At 43.0% G+C, this 17606-nt stretch overlaps 1 protein-coding gene across 1 annotated transcript; it reads left to right on the plus strand.

Annotated features, from left to right (window-relative positions):
• Positions 1 to 2397: 2397 nt before the first annotated feature.
• crybb1l2 (crystallin, beta B1, like 2) lies at positions 2398 to 7282 on the plus strand. Its single transcript, XM_065003613.1, has 6 exons — positions 2398 to 2490; positions 3145 to 3239; positions 3934 to 4052; positions 4378 to 4510; positions 4956 to 5098; positions 6299 to 7282. Exons 2-6 carry the CDS (start codon positions 3150 to 3152, stop codon positions 6468 to 6470), a joined length of 657 nt encoding a protein of 218 aa, XP_064859685.1. The 5' UTR covers positions 2398 to 2490; positions 3145 to 3149; the 3' UTR covers positions 6471 to 7282.
• The last annotated feature ends 10324 nt before the right edge of the window (positions 7283 to 17606 follow it).

The following is a 17606-nucleotide window of genomic DNA, read 5'->3' on the forward strand; positions in this document are numbered from 1 at the left end:
ACTACCATAGACCATACTACCATACTACCATAGACCATACTACCATACTACCATAGACCATACTACCATACTACCATAGCCCATACTACCATACTACTATACTACCATAGACGATACTGCCATACTACCATACTACTATCGACCATTATACCATACTACCATAGACCATGCTACCATAGACCATACTGCCATAGACTATACTACCATACTACCATAGACCATACTACCATACTACCATAGACCATACTACCATAGACCATACTACCATATATCATACTACCACACTACCATAGCCCATACTACCATACTACCATGGACCATACTACCATACTACCATAGACCATACTACCATACTACCATAGACCATACTGCCATACTACCATAGACCATTCTACCATACTACCATAGACCATACTACCATAGACCATACTACCATACTGCCATACTACCATAGACCATACTACCATACTACCGTACTACCATAGACCATACTACCATAGACCATACTACCATACTACCATACTACCATAGACCATACTACCATAGACCATTCTACCATAAACCATAATAGCATAGACCATAATACCATACTACCATACTACCATAGACCATACTACCATACTACCATACTACCATAGACCATACTACCATACTACCATAGACCATACTACCATACTACCATAGACCGTACTACCATACTACCATAGACCATCTACCATACTACCATAGACCATACTACCATACTACCATAGCCCATACTACCATGATAGCATAGACCATACGACCATAGACCATACTACCATACTACTATACTACCATAGACTATACTACCATACTACCATAGACCGTACTACCATACCGCCATAGACCATACTACCATACAACCATACTACCATATTACCATACTACCATATACCATACTACCATATACCATACTACCATAGACCATACTACCATACTACCATAGACTATACTACCATAGACCATACTACCACAGACCATACTACCATACTGCCATACTACCATAGACCATACTACCATACTGCCATACTACCACAGACCATACTACCATAGACCATACTACCATACTGCCATACTACCACAGACCATACTACCATACTGCCATACTACCATAGACCGTACTACCATACTACCATAGACCATACTACCATACTACCATACTACCACAGACCATACTACCATACTACCATGCTACCATGCTACCATAGACCACACTACCATACTACCATACTACCATAGACCATAGACCATACTAGCCTACTACTATACTACCATACTACCATAGACCATACTACCTTGGACTCCTTGTCCATAAGACAATTTTATTATCCATCAAATATTATCAAATGAAATCCATCTATCTCTCTGCTCTCTCAACCAATCTCTCTCCAAACAGATGTTACCTCTAAGCACTGATCTAGGACCAAATGTCCCCACCCCAACACCAGTGTGTTGAGACATCTGTGAATGTACTGTAATGTTTTTAAAATGGTATAAACTGCCTTAATTTTGTTGGACCCCAGGAAGAGTAGCTGCTGCCTTGGCAGTAACTAATTGGGATCCATAATAAATACAATTACAAATACCAATCATAACCTTTAGCTCAGATCTAGGATTTAGGGCCGTATTCATAACGCGTCTCAAAGTAGTGCTGATCTAGGATCAGTTTATCCTGTTAGATCATAATAAATAAGATTAGATGGACCGGGGGACCTGATCCTAGATCAGTAAGCTTTATGAATATGGGCCCAGGTTTCTGTTGGACACCTGCCTTTCCAGTGGGAGTGAAACAGAAACGGTAGAACCAAAGATGGATAGAACTGATGAGAAGGAATAAGGACTTCATGTATAGTGGAGGAAATGACAGTGTTCCATGAAAACATGTTCCTGATAACAACAGGTCCAAAATGATGTTCTATATTTATATTGTATTGTTTATTTGTTTTTAATCCCAGTCCCCCGTCCCCACAGGAGGCATTTTGCCTTTTGGTAGGCCGTCATTGTAAATAAGAATTTGTTCTTAACTGACTTGCCTAGCTAAATAAAGGTTAAATATAAATAAATCAATAAATAAACGTACAAAATCAATAACATTTAAAAACTTCACAGACAGACCTGTGCATCATGACAACACTTCCATCACCAACTACCATACATATCTCTGTACTCATGCAGTATTTACATATCTCTCCCTCTCTTTCTCTTTCTCTTTCTCTTTCTCTTTCTCTCTCTCTCTCCCTCTTTCTCTCTCACTCTCCCTCTCTTTCTCTCTCTCTCTCTCTCTCTCTCTCTCTCTCTCTTTGATGATGGGGGGGTTTCTATTCTTCCCTGGCTGTGAGCTCAGCGGGTTTCTCTCTGTCTCTCTAATCCCCCCTCTCTGGGCGCCAGCATATAAAAGGTTCGGGAGGGCCCTCTCCTCTCACACACTGACCGCCTGAGCCCACTCCTGTACCCACACACTGAGCAGAGGTAAGAGACGGGCACACAGAGATACAGAGAGATGGGGGATGAGGGAAAATGGGGGATGAGAGAGGGATAGAATATGTATCTCAAACGTCAAATTCAAATACAGGTCACTCTAAATGACATCATAGTAACTAGACAGAACACATGAATAACTTATTTTCCTTCATTGACGTGTTTTACCTAGTTCCACAGGGATTGTTTAATGAATCTGTAGGTTCTTGTTTTCTATAATATCTGGTTGACTCTTTTACATTGGAGATTCATTGACTTTTAAGTGGACATGCTTTACATGGGCAAAAACAACAACAACTTCTGTTCTTACTGATGTTTGGATCGTAAGGGAACTCCAGGAACATGTTTAAGTGGCCCGTAGGGGACATGTGGTTGAACCTCATCCAAGATGGCTACTCATATGTTTCTGTTCCGTTGATCAATCACAGGCTCTGCTAAGGAGCTAAGGAGTAAAGCAGGGGTACCGTCTACTGTCTAGAACACAGTACGTTTGGGTAAAAGTTGTAGACTTCAATGGGATAAAGTGGTAAATGAGCTGTGTCTGTTTAAACAGCATTAAACTTAGCAGCAGTGTGTTGAACCCTCGTACATTTCTTTACCTCCTTTAATTTCCTTCCCTCTGTCATCCCTCTGTTTTTGTTCCAGTCATCATGTCTGGAGACAAGTCGAAATCTGCTTCCCAGACCGACGGCAAGGCCGCCCAGGGGAAGAGATCTGAGATGGGCATGAACGCCTACAAGGTAACACACCTGCATGCATATACACACGCACGCACGCACACACACACACACACACACACACACACACACACACACACACACACACACACACACACACACACACACACACACATATAATGTACGCATACAAAACCAGATGGCCACACATATATGTTATATAATTGTTGGTACTTTGACACTCGTACGTAACTACTCACACACTGTTTCCACACAATGCCTGTAGTTGCCTGTGGTGGTAAGTCACAGTTGCCATAGCTATGTGTGTGTGGAGGCGTTCTAAGAGAATCACACAAGGACAGTGTCTGTGTCCAAAATGGCCCCCTATTTCCTATGTAGAGCACTACTTTTGACCAGAGCCCAAGTGCACTATATAGGGAATAGGGGACCATTTGCGATTCAAAAAGTGTTTGTTTTGTTACATTACACAGTTCAGCCTCAAAGAAGAAGATGTGAGAATTGAACTGTAATTTCTCTCTTTTTCCCAATCTATTTGATCTTTTTCCTCTCTCTCTCTCTCTCTCTCTCCTCTCTCTCTCTCTCTCTCGCACTCTCTCTTGCTCTTCCCCTCCCTCCCTCCCTCCCTCCCTCTCCCCCTCTTTCTCCCTCCCTCCCTCCCTCCCTCCCTCTCTCTCTCCCTCCCTCCCTCCCTCCCTCCCTCCCTCTCTCCCTCCCTCCCTCTCTCTCTCCATCTCAGATGTGCGTCTTCGACCAGGAGAACTTCCAGGGCCGCTGTATGGAGATCACCAATGAGTGCATGAACGTGTGTGACATGGGCATGGACAGGGTCCGCTCCCTGCGTGTCGACTGCGGGCCGTGAGTACCAGCCTGTCCCTCGACACACACACACACACACCTCATTTGTGTCACACACACACACACACACCTCAGCTTCACCAACACACACCTAATTCCCACATGCACTTGTAGTGAAATTTTTTCCTTACACTAACGTTACTATGACACACCCATACCTGTTTGTCAATCTAACACAAACTAACATTTATTCCTATCAAATGTTGCTGCAACCATGGTTCTCAATGTGTTTCTGCCTCTCTCTCCCCCTCTCCTCCCCCTCCCTTACCCCTCTTCCCCTCTCCCTCTCTCACTCCCTCTCTCTCTCCCTTTCTCCCTCTATCAGTTTCGTGGGTTATGAGCAGATGAACTTCTGTGGTGAGATGTTCATCCTGGAGAAGGGAGAGTATCCTCGCTGGGACTCCTGGAGCAACTGTCAGAAGAACGACTACCTGCTGTCCTTCAGGCCCGTCCGCATGGTATGTCACACACTCCTCCATTTGTCTCTCCCCATCACTCTGTCCTTACATCTCTCCAGCACTACATCTCTGTCATTGGCCAGAATACATTTACATGCACGTATCTGATAGTCATGTATTTCTGCTGTTTGTAATCATCTCTCTTAACATCCATCCATATTCATCTATTCATTCATTTATCCATCCATCCATCCATCTACTCATTCATTCATTCATCCATCCATATTCATCCATCTATCCATCCATTCATCTATTCATTCATTCATCCATCCATTCATCTACTCATTCATTCATCCATCCATATTCATCAATCCATCCTTCCATTAATTTATCCAAATTGATCAGTTCGGCCTGTTATCTGTTAGTTATGTTATGTTAGTTTTTAACTCCACCTCTCTCTCCCCCCACCTCCCTCCCCTCTTTCCCCCTCTCCCCTCTCTCTCAGGACCCTGAGAAGCACAAGATCTGCCTGTTCGAGGTTGGAGAGTTCAAAGGTCGTAAGATGGAGATCATGGATGATGATGTTCCCTCTCTGTTCTCCTACGGATTCACCGATAGGGTCGGCAGCATCATGGTCAGCTGCGGAAGGTGAGTGCTCCTCGCTGCGGCAACAGGACACACCCACATCGCAGACAAACATGCCATTGGTCTATAGGATGAGATAGAGCAGGAAGTGGATGAGACAGTAATGTCATTATGACATAAACAACCAGGCATCACCAAACCTAGATACCTTAGATCGTTTGTAATCTATTGTACAAATTATTCATTCATTTCAAATGGCTGAGTCGTTCCACCGTTTCTATGTAAATAATAGAATTCAGAAACTGTTCCTAAAATAGTTTGGAATGACGAAAGTTTCCACAATAGTTTTAATTGTCAGAGGGGTTCCATTTAGAAGATCATTTAATATATAAACTCTCTGTTTCCCTCTGGCTTCCTGTGTCTACATACTTCAAATAGAATCTAGTCTGCCTCTCAAATGGCACCCTATTCCCTTCATATGCACTATGGGCCCTGGTCAAAAGTAGTGTACTAAATAGGGAATAGGGCACCATTTGGGACGTATCCCTGAAGATCTGTGATTCACTTTCCGAAAGGCAGCAGGACTGATGTCAGGATGTCTTTCCTGTTTTAAACAGCCTCTTCAGAATCAGAACAAAGGGTTTTATATAGCACAGTTTGTTTGTGTGTGTTCATTCATGTGTGTGTGTGTGTGTGTATCTGTGTGCATGTGAGCTCCGTCTCTCCAGTGTATCTGCACAGTGAGAGAGGAGATCGGTCCAGTTCCTTCATAGATGTGTTTGGCCCACAGTGAGTAGACAGGTTCCCTTCTGGTTGAAACATCAAACGGACAGACAGGTACCTGTGGCACAACAGGCAAAACGTGACAAACAGATCAATACCTCTATTTAACAAGACATCTCTCTCCCTCCCAGCTCCCAACTCCCCTGCCTGTTCCTCTGATGCTGTCGGCTTCTCATCTTTTCTCTCTGTCTCCCTGGGTTCTCGCTTTCTTTTCTACTTTACTCTTCTTTGTTAATTTCTCTACCTCTGTGTCCCTCCTGCCCTCTCTCTCTATCTCACACTATTGATTCTCTCTCTCCGTCTTTATTTCTCGGCCTCTGTTCATCTCTTCTTCCTCCTCTCTCTTTCTCCCAGCTATGTCCCTCTTTTCCCCCATTCCAGCCCTCATTCACTCAGCCCTTTCCAACTTCTCCTCTTTCTCCCATCTCTCTCCCTCCATCCCTCCACTCATCCCCCTTCTCCTCTGCTGTTTTCTTCCAGCTGGGTGGGTTACCAGTTCCCTGGATACCGTGGTTCCCAGTACCTCCTGGAGAAGGGTGAGTACCGGCACTTCAACGAGTTCGGCGCGCGGCACCCCCAGTTCCAGTCTGTGAGGCGTATCCGTGACATGCAGTGGCACCAGCACGGCTGCTACACCTTGTCCAGCAAGTGAGGGTCCCAGAGGGCGAGAAAGAGAGTGAGCGGAGGAGAGGCGGAGGAAGGGCACAGTAGAGGAGGAGGAGGAGGAGGGGGGAAGGCTAAAAGGGACAGGAAGAAAGCACCCTATCTATAGGAAGATAGAAAGCTCCCTCCATCCCTCCATCCGACCCCTCACCCCCCCCGGTGATCCTCTCCGTGGTTAGATCTTTTTTTTTAGAGCGAGGGAGAGAGTGAGGGATGGAGGGAGGTACTTGTTTTTTCCCCTCTTGAGACGACGCCCTCTACCTGTTTGAGAGATGTAAGACTTGTGGCGTACAGCCGCCCTGATTGGACAGAGACGTCAACACCACGAAACAACAATGGATTCTAAGACTATTGACGTAAATAAACAACGACAACAACTCACAGATCAACAAAGACCAGATGTGGTGGGTTGATATGTAGATATTCTCTCTATTTTTCTCTCTCTCTCCCCGTCTCTGTTATTTTCAGACCCCTCCCTTCCCCTCTCTCTCTCTCTTTTTCCCCCTCGCATAATTTACTTTTCATCCAACCATCCTGTTTCTCTTCAAACCTAAATTCAGCCCAAAATGAGACGACTAATGTGTCTCCTTTGACTCTGATCTATGGGGGTACGGATGTGTGTGTGGGTCTGTTGTCGTGGCTAGAAGAGGGAACGGTTTCTAGGGTTCTAGACTTCTAGGATTCAAGACTTCTAGGATTCAAGGAGATGTGCTGCGTACCTCTGCCACAGTCACTGTAAAAGCTTGTCCTCAGACCCGGCACCCTCTTCTATCCTAACCCAAATAAAGAGACTAAACCTGACCTGATTTCACCTCGGATTCTTCATTTAATCAAATGTTTCTCTTGTGGCGGTGATTGTGTGACCGAGAGGAGATCCAGCAACTCTTAGAGGACAGTGGAAGTTAATAAGAAAGCTTCTTAATGGTTAAAAGCAAAACCAACATGTTTCGTGTCTTGGACTTCATCAGGTTTTAGACAGAACAAATAATGAGCCTTTTATACATTGATTGTGTGACATCATGGCAGCAATAGCAGTGGAGGGGTTCTTCATATAGCTACAGTCTAGTTATAATACAGTGGAGGGGTTCTTCATATAACTACAGTCTAGTTAGAATACAGTGGAGGAGTTCTTCATATAGCTACAGTCTAGTTCAAATCAAATCAAAATCAAATCAAATTTTATTTGTCACATACACATGGTTAGCAGATGTTAATGCGAGTGTAGCGAAATGCTTGTGCTTCTAGTTCCGACAATGCAGTAATAACCAACAAGTAATCTAACTAACAATTCCAAAACTACTGTCTTATACACAGTGTAAGGGGATAAAGAATATGTACATAAGGATATATGAATGAGTGATGGTACAGGGCAGCATACAGTAGATGGTATCGAGTACAGTATATACATATGAGATGAGTATGTAGACAAAGTAAACAAAGTGGCATAGTTAAAGTGGCTAGTGATATATTTACATAATTTCGCATCAATTCCCATTATTAAAGTGGCTGGAGTTGGGTCAGTGTCAATGTCAGTGTAGTTAGAGAGAAAGAAAAACAACAAAATAATGTACAGAAATAGTTTAAAAAAGTAAAACAAGAGTAGAACAGATATTTGTGTTTCTATGTGTACATTGTACAAACAAGTAGAGCTGTTCTGAGAGTGTCGATGACGTAGTGTCTCCTCTATTTACACTCCAAAGTTTAACATTCATCTTATTTCAACATAAGGTAGCTAACACGGTTTCTCACTCACGGCCATCAACATTTTACATAAATTACTGACAGATCCTTCATAACACCCACACCTTTGGTCTAATAATAATATATAGAACCGATGACATCAGTCTAGAGCTAGCCCCCCCCCCCCCCCCAACTCCCTTATATAAATGCAATGTTACAGGTTCACCACCCAACTAACAAGATAATTAAAAAGTTGACAATATTTTAATATTAGTTGGGCTTAAACCCTCAATGGCTGGGTGAAATCAGGTGTAGGGTTTACACTCAAACACCTCAAGTAAACATGAACATAGTGTTTTCTAGGAAAGGAGGTAAGGAGGTAAGGAGGTAGTTTAATGTAGACCAGGGATTCAGCCTGCGGGCAGATCGTTTTCTTCAGCGGATGGTCGGGGGACCGGAACATCAACACAAATCATTTTTAGACAGAAAATTAACCACCAGAAAATAAAAAACAGATATAATGTTTGACTAAAACCGAATAATTTCAAACCTTGGTTATATTTGTATATGAGTGTACAGGTGGATTCAAAGGACCAGGCAGGGTATTTCCATAGAGATAGACAGAGGACTCATCTTTGTGTCTGTGCCATCATAGTGTCTGTGACAGCATGGGCAGTGCCATTGAGGCTATCTCATTTTTTAAAGTAATAAATGTTCTTCTTGTTAAGGCTGATTGATCCAAATTCATCCAGTTGACTACTTTAATATTGTGAAAGACCTCTATGATTAATATCCATGATGAGTCCTCTATCTATCTCTATGGGTCTTTCCAAGTCTATTAGCAGAATCGCGTTAGTGGAAACAAGCCGTTTGCAGGGTTATATGTTTGAGTTGTGTCGAGGACAATTTGAGCATTTTATCTAACCGTAACCAATTTCCTAACCCCTAATTCTCCTAACCTGCTACAAAAAGTAAGGTGCACGGAGAACAGCCCGAGTTTCATCTATGATGTGCTTGGGCTGGACAGAGCTACCAGTAAGTGAACATGTTGTTGGGGGAGACAGGGCTGATAAAGTTCATTTGTTTTATGTACTTGTCTTTATTTCATTCTACCTACAACTCTAAATATTGCAATGACTCACTGAAGAAGCTCCAGGAATCTCAACTATTCTCTCCCTCCCTCCCTCCCTCCCTCCCTCCCTCCCTCCCTCCCTCCCTCCCTCCCTCCCTCCCTCCCTCCCTCCCTCCTCCCTCCCTCCCTCCCTCCCTCCCTCCCTCCCCCTCCCTCCCTCCCTCCCTCCCTCCCTCCCTCCCTCCCTCCCTCCCTCCTCCCTCCCTCCCTCCATCCCTCCATCCCTCTACCCCCTCCCTTCTTCTCCTTCCACACTTCCCTCCTTCCTTCTTTCCAACCTGAAAGGATAAAACATTTCCCAGCTAACCATTGGTTCTGGGGACGAAGCCATGCTGGTAAAACTGAACGTTTTTTAAACGGGAATGGGAATGTTCATTCTTAGGTTCCAGGGAGGTTCCGAGAACATTTTGCTATGGTTCCCTGAACGTTTTCCTGGGTGGTTTTATTAACGTTCTGAGAATGTAAATGGTAGGTTGTTTGAAGATAATTCAATATGGTTTCTGAGATCATGTTCCAATAAGACTTTTAATAATACTGCTGGCTTACGTTAACTGTTCTGAACTCCCAGCACAGACAGACAGGTAAGACCTTTAATAACACTGCTGGCTGAGGTTAACTGTTCTGCACTCCCAGCACAGACAGACAGGTAAGACTTTTAATAACACTGCTGGCTGAGGTTAACTGTTCTGAACTCCCAGCACAGACAGACAGGTAAGACTTTTAATAACACTGATGGCTGAGGTTAACTGCTCTGAACTCCCAGCACAGACAGACAGGTAAGACTTTTAATAACACTGCTGGCTGAGGTTAACTGTTCTGAACTCCCAGCACAGACAGACAGGTAAGACTTTTAATAACACTGCTGGCTTAGGTTAACTGTTCTGCACTCCCAGCACAGACAGACAGGTAAGACTTTTAATAACACTGCTGGCTGAGGTTAACTGTTCTGAACTCCCAGCACAGACAGACAGGTAAGACTTTTAATAACACTGATGGCTGAGGTTAACTGCTCTGAACTCCCAGCACAGACAGACAGGTAAGACTTTTAATAACACTGCTGGCTGAGGTTAACTGTTCTGAACTCCCAGCACAGACAGACAGGTAAGACTTTTAATAACACTGCTGGCTGAGGTTAACTGCTCTGAACTCCCAGCACAGACAGACAGGTAAGACTTTTAATAACACTGCTGGCTGAGGTTAACTGTTCTGAACTCCCAGCACAGACAGACAGGTAAGACTTTTAATAACACTGCTGGCTGAGGTTAACTGATCTGAACTCCCAGCACAGACAGACAGGTAAGACTTTTAATAACACTGCTGGCTGAGGTTAACTGATCTGAACTCCCAGCACAGACAGACAGGTATGACTTTTAATAACACTGCTGGCTGAGGTTAACTGCTCTGAACTCCCAGCACAGACAGACAGGTAAGACTTTTAATAACACTGCTAGCTGAGGTTAACTGATCTGAACTCCCAGCACAGACAGACAGGTAAGACTTTTAATAACACTGATGGCTGAGGTTAACTGATCTGAACTCCCAGCACAGACAGACAGGTAAGACTTTTAATAACACTGCTGGCTTAGGTGAACTGATCTAAACTCCCAGCACAGACAGACAGGTAAGACTTTTAATAACACTGCTGGCTTAGGTTAACTGATCTGAACTCCCAGCACAGACAGACAGGTTGGTTGTTTAGCAACAAAACAAATGCGTGGGCAACTATGGGGCAAAACAGATTGGGTTGGCTTAGAATGTTGACAACATGTAAACGATATTTAGTCTCCAATGTTTATTGTAAACGTAAATACATTTGCACAGTGAGCACTTATTGTCTCTCATACACAATTAGCTGTTGGCTAGTTAGCTAGCAAATCTGCCATAAATAGCATTGACATGGTATCAAGAACAAGATGAAAAGGACCTCTTGGATTCCCCACATGGCAGTTTCTTCTCATTGTTGCTAGCCATCTGGCCATCCAGAATCACAACAACTGACTAACTTCTGCTCCATTGAAGCATGTTCACGTTGTTTTCCTGACATTGTCAGCTAACCCATCTATAGGGCACATGGAAATGAATCTGCTTAGGCACTAATCATGCAAACACATGTATTTTCTATTGTGGCATGGCGTCAGTGAGATTCAAACCTAGGATCTTCTGTTCTCTGTTTGTTTAACTCATGCAAAGTTGTTCAGTTTACTCCATTCAAACAGAGCCCATTTCAAAGGAGACAAGCGTTCATTAGGATGGGTGTGGCCAACACACCTGACCACACTTAACAAGACAGAGGATAGAGTTTTATTGATGCTTAGAATAGTACACATATGGCAAGGTTCAACATTCTTTCAACCTTACACATTTTTTCTAATGTGTTTTTTATGGAACGTTTTCTTAATTTTCTGAGAACATGACTTTAAATAGAACCATGAGGAAACCAGCGAGAAAACGTTATGCTAAAGTACTGAAATTCCCACAGAAGAATGTTGTTTATTAACGTTCTCTGAATGTTCTGAGAACATGACTTTAAATAGAACCATGAGGAAACCAGCGAGAAAACGTTATGCTGAAGTACTGAAATTCCCACAGAAGAATGTTGTTTATTAACGTTCTCTGAATGTTCTGAGAACATGACTTTAAATAGAACCATGAGGAAACCAGCGAGAAAACGTTATGCTAAAGTACTGAAATTCCCACAGAAGAATGTTGTTTATTAACGTTCTCTGAATGTTCTGAGAACATGACTTTAAATAGAACCATGAGGAAACCAGCGAGAAAACGTTATGCTAAAGTACTGAAATTCCCACAGAAGAATGTTGTTTATTAACGTTCTCTGAATGTTCTGAGAACATGACTTTAAATAGAACCATGAGGAAACCAGCGAGAAAACGTTATGCTGAAGTACTGAAATCCCCACAGAAGAATGTTGTTTATTAACGTTCTCTGAATGTTCTGAGAACATGACTTTAAATAGAACCATGAGGAAACCAGCGAGAAAACGTTATGCTGAAGTACTGAAATTCCCACAGAAGAATGTTGTTTATTAACGTTCTCTGAATGTACTGAGAACATGACTTTAAATAGAACCATGAAGAAACCTGTAGAAAACGTTATACTGAAGTACTGAGATTCCCACCTAAGAAACATGGTTCTCAGAACGTTATGTGCTAGCTGTGTACCCTGAGCCATTCCCAGAATGTTGTGGGAAGGTAGTATGCGAAATAACCATAGGACAGCCACACTCTTGCAGGGCAACCCTGAAGAGTCTCTTCTCATCAACTGTATGTCCTGTATGTCCTCTGTGTTGTCTTAGCAATTCAGCATGCTTTGTGTTGTTTTGCCAACCCAATTGTCTCATCTCCGAGAAGCTGAGGTTCTGTTGTGATTCAGTCATGTAGGTCTGGTTTCTGATTGGTGGCTAACTTTACAGTAATACTATTGGTCGACAACTCATTTAGAATCCAAACAACTCAGAAGCTAATAAAAGGGTCTTAGATTCATAGTTCTTTCTCTTATGTTCTTGTCCTTCTGTGGTCAAATCAAATCAAATTGATTTCAAATCAAATGTATTTATTTATTTTATATAGCCCTTCGTACATCAGCTGATATCTCAAAGTGCTGTACAGAAACCCAGCCTAAAACCCCAAACAGCAAGCAATGCAGGTGTAGAAGCATGGTGGCTAGGAAAAACTCCCTAGAAAGGCCAAAACCTAGGAAGAAACCTAGAGAGGAACCAGGCTATGTGGGGTGGCCAGTCCTCTTCTGGCTGTGCCGGGTGGAGATTATAACAGAACATGGCCAAGATGTTCAAATGTTCATAAATGACCAGCATGGTCGAATAATAATAAGGCAGAACAGTTGAAACTGGAGCAGCAGCACGGCCAGGTGGACTGGGGACAGCAAGGAGTCATCATGTCAGGTAGTCCTGGGGCACGGTCCTAGGGCTCAGGTCCTCCGAGAGAGAGAAAGAAAGAGAGAATTAGAGAAAGCATATGTGGGGTGGCCAGTCCTCTTCTGTGGTGAGATACCTACTCTCTTTCTCTCCCTCTCCCATGAGCTATGGCTTCTCTCTCTCTCTCTCTCTGACCATGCTTAGAATAATGCCTTGTCATGTTTGTAACTTAAGCTTTATGCTTAAGAATCCATTCATTTCACAAAGTAATTAAATACAATTCCATTCTCAGACATTTCTTGATTGCCATTTACCTTAACTCAACTATAGTGTTCTATTACCTTAACTCAACTATAGTGTTATATTACCGTAACTCAACTATAGTGTTATATTACTGTAACTCAGCTATAGTGTTATATTACTGTAACTCAACTATAGTGTTCTATTACTGTAACTCAACTATAGTGTTCTATTACCTTAACTCAACTATAGTGTTATATTACCGTAACTCAACTATAGTGTTATATTACTGTAACTCAACTATAGTGTTCTATTACTGTAACTCAACTATAGTGTTATATTACTGTAACTCAACTATAGTGTTATATTACTGTAACTCAACTATAGTGTTATATTACTGTAACTCAACTATAGTGTTATATTACTGTAACTATAGTGTTCCTGCATTCTGCTATTGATCTTATGGAGTCAGATAATTCATTTAATGGGCTAATTGCAGAGTCTCATTATGAGCCGCATGTGAGTTGTATATATAATATACTGTATGTAGTATTACCACTACACTCTCACCAAGCTCTAAGAAACATATGGTTGTCATTATGTTATGTGCTAGCAGGGTTAACTTCTCCAACTGCTTCACCTACCGACATCCCATTAAATGAATCTATAAATACTTGGTGGCGGTGGTGGCAGAAACACCTACAGGGTTTCAGCATCCTCCTCTCCCCTCATCTGTGAGAAGGACAAATATGGGTACTGAGAAGTGTTGACGTCAGTCTCTTGTCTCCCGTCCGAACCCCAGAGATACGCGCACGCACGCACGCACGCACGCACGCACGCACGCACGCACGCACGCACGCACGCACGCACGCACGCACGCACGCACGCACGCACGCACGCACGCACACACACACACACACACACACACACACACACACACACACACACACACACACACACACACACACACACACACACACACACACACACACACACACAGAGCCCTCGCTCCAGACACACTTATGATGATCAGTTGGTAGTGACGTCACACAGGGAGTCTCTTAAGAGCCGGGGATTGTGGGATATCTTGTATCTGGTCTTATCTAGGACCCATGGGGGTGAGGATAAGTGTGTGTTTCAGAAAGCTGTGTTTAAAGGCCCACTGAATGTGTTTAAAGGCCCAGTGTATGTGTTTAATGGCCCAGTGTATGTGTAAAAAGGCCCAGTGTATGTGTTTAATGGCCCAGTGAATGTGTTTAAAGGCCCAGTGTATGTGTAAAAAGGCCCAGTGTATGTGTAAAAAGGCCCAGTGTATGTGTTTAATGGCCCAGTGTATGTGTTTAATGGCCCAGTGTATGTGTTTAAAGGCCCAGTGTATGTGTTTAATGGCCCAGTGAATGTGTTTAAAGGCCCAGTGTAAAAAGGCCCAGTGTATGTGTTTAATGGCCCAGTGTATGTGTTTAATGGCCCAGTGTATGTGTTTAATGGCCCAGTGTATGTGTTTAAAGGCCCAGTGTATGTGTTTAATGGCCCAGTGAATGTGTTTAAAGGCCCAGTGTAAAAAGGCCCAGTGTATGTGTTTAATGGCCCAGTGAATGTGTTTAAAGGCCCAGTGAATGTGTTTAATGGCCCAGTCTATGTGTTTAAAGGCCCAGTGTTTGTTTTTAAAGACCCTGTGTTTTGTATCATATTGTACAACAGTTGATGAAACTGACACTGAAAAAGTGTGAAAACATTTGATCCGTGTTATTTCCTGATAGTTTATGGTTGAAAATACAATCTACACAGGACCTTCTAATCAGCAGGTTTGCATGGCGGGTGTTTTGGCTTTCCGTGGTGACATCATCATGAGGTAAATTGGTTAATAGCAGAGTTCTCAACCTCTCTGCCAATAGCATCTAGTTTTTAGTTTTACCCTCCCCACTCCCAGACAGTCCTGGCAAAATGTTTCTCTAAAAATATCTATTACTGTAAGGTATTTAATTGTTACCCAGAAATGATTTGATGTTGATATAAAAATGGCTGTGTTTGTCCTTTAAGCATACTGTGTGTGTGCGTTTGTGTGTGTTTAAGCAAACCATATGTGTGTGTGTTCTCTGTGTATCTAGTTCTGCACCTTCCCACTGTCATTTCCCTCGCATCTTTCACTCTCTCGCACCTCACAAGTTTATTGGCTTTGTGTGTGCACGTGTGTGCTTGCATGTGTGTGCACTCGTACTTCAGTATTTGTTTTTGTGTACTCCCAGAAGTGTGTGTGTGTGTGTGTGTGCGTGCGTGCGTGTGTGTGTGTGTGTGCCTAAACCTCTCCTCAGGGGTCTGTTGGATTGTGAGTGTGTGTGAGTTAATGTGTGTGTGTGTGTGTGTGTGTGTGTATGTGTGATTTCTTGATTAGAGGACTGGTCACTGCTAGAGAGATAGTCAACATGCAGGTCTGTGGGAGGTCTCAAGATAATAGGCTATTACGTATTCTACTGGTAACGGTCGCCCTCAGGCACAGATCTAGGATCAGCTTACTCTCTCCAAAACCTAACCGTAACCATTAGGGAGAGAAACACACACGTCTGACCTTGATGGCTTTGGGCAACTTCACTCTAGTTGCTCTGAGGCTGCGTTCTGATTCTTCACTCAAGGATTTAAAAGCATGGGATTAGAGTAAGCATTCGCTGGATGGAGTTTCAGACGTTGTTGAATTCATGCGAGAAAGCGTGCAAGTGTACTTTTTGGGAGAAGAGTGGAGAATGGGGAAACACACACACACGCGCGCGCGCTGCTGCTTACTATCTATCCTGTTGCCTAGTCACTTTACCCCTACTATACAGTACCAAGGAAAAAGTTTGGACACACCTACTCATTCAAGGGTTTTTCTTAATTTGTACTATTTTCTACATTGTAGAATAATAGTGAAGCCACAAAACTATGAAATAACACATGGAATCATGTAGTAACCAAAAAAAGTGTTAAACAAATCAAAATATATTTTATATTTGAGATTCTTCAAATAGCCACCTGCCTTGATGACGGCTTTGCACACTCTTGGCGTTCTCTCAACCAACTTCATGAGGTAGTCACCTGGAATGCATTTCAATTAACATGTGTGCCTTGTTAATTTGAGGATTTTTACCTCTTCTTAATGCGTTTGAGCCAATCAGTTGTGTTGTGACAATGTAGGGGTGGTATACAGAAGTTAGCCCTATTTGGTAAAAGACCAAGTCCATATTATGGCAAGAACAGCTCAAATAAGCAAAGAGAAACGACACCCCATCATTATTTTAAGACATGGTCAGTCTTGGTGATGTCATTCGAAACACAATGTCAACTTTCACTGCTATGCAGACGACACACAGCTGTACATTTGGATGAAACATGGTGAAGCCCCAAAATGATCTACCGTGAAAGCCTGTGTTTCAGACATAAGGAAGTGGATGGCGGCAAATGATTTATTTTTAAACTCAAAGAAACAGAGATCTGCTGTTTGATCCAACAATTAATCTCAAAGCTTTGTACAGTCGTCTCAAATAAAACTGTGATGGACCTCGGCGTTACTCTGGACCCTGATTTCTCTTTTGACGAATATATCATCAATAATTCAACATGTTTACACCCATATTACTCCAGTGCCTCTCTATGCTGGCTACCTGTTAAGGCTAAGGCTGATTTCAAGGTTTTTCTGCTAACATACAAAGCATTACATGGACTTGGTCCTACCATCTCTCTGATTTGGTCTTGCCATACATACCTAAATGTACGCTATGGTCACAAGACTCAGGCCTCCTCATTGTCCCTAGAATTTCTAAGCAAACAGCTGGAGGCAGGGCTTTCTCCTATAGAGCTCCATTTTTATGGAATGGTCTGCCTATCCATGTGAGAGACGCAGACTCAGGCTCAACCTTTAAGTCTTTATTGAAGACTCATCTCTTCAGTAGGTCCTATGATTGAGTGTAGTCTGGCCCAGGAGTGCAAAGGTGAACGGCAAGGCACTGGAGCAACGAACCGCCCTTGCTGTTCACCGGATCCCCTCTCTCCACTGGGATGCTCTGCCTCTGACCCTACTACAGGGTCTGAGTCACTGACTTACTAGAGCTCTTTCTTATGGAGGGGTGCGCCACGTCGTGCCAGGCTTTTCTTTCACTATACCCGACATGAGTGGGTTGAGTCAGTGACGTGATCTTCCCCTCGGGCTC

The sequence above is a fragment of the Oncorhynchus nerka genome, linkage group LG18 (assembly GCF_034236695.1).
Source record: "Oncorhynchus nerka isolate Pitt River linkage group LG18, Oner_Uvic_2.0, whole genome shotgun sequence".
Lineage (NCBI taxonomy): Eukaryota > Metazoa > Chordata > Actinopteri > Salmoniformes > Salmonidae > Oncorhynchus > Oncorhynchus nerka.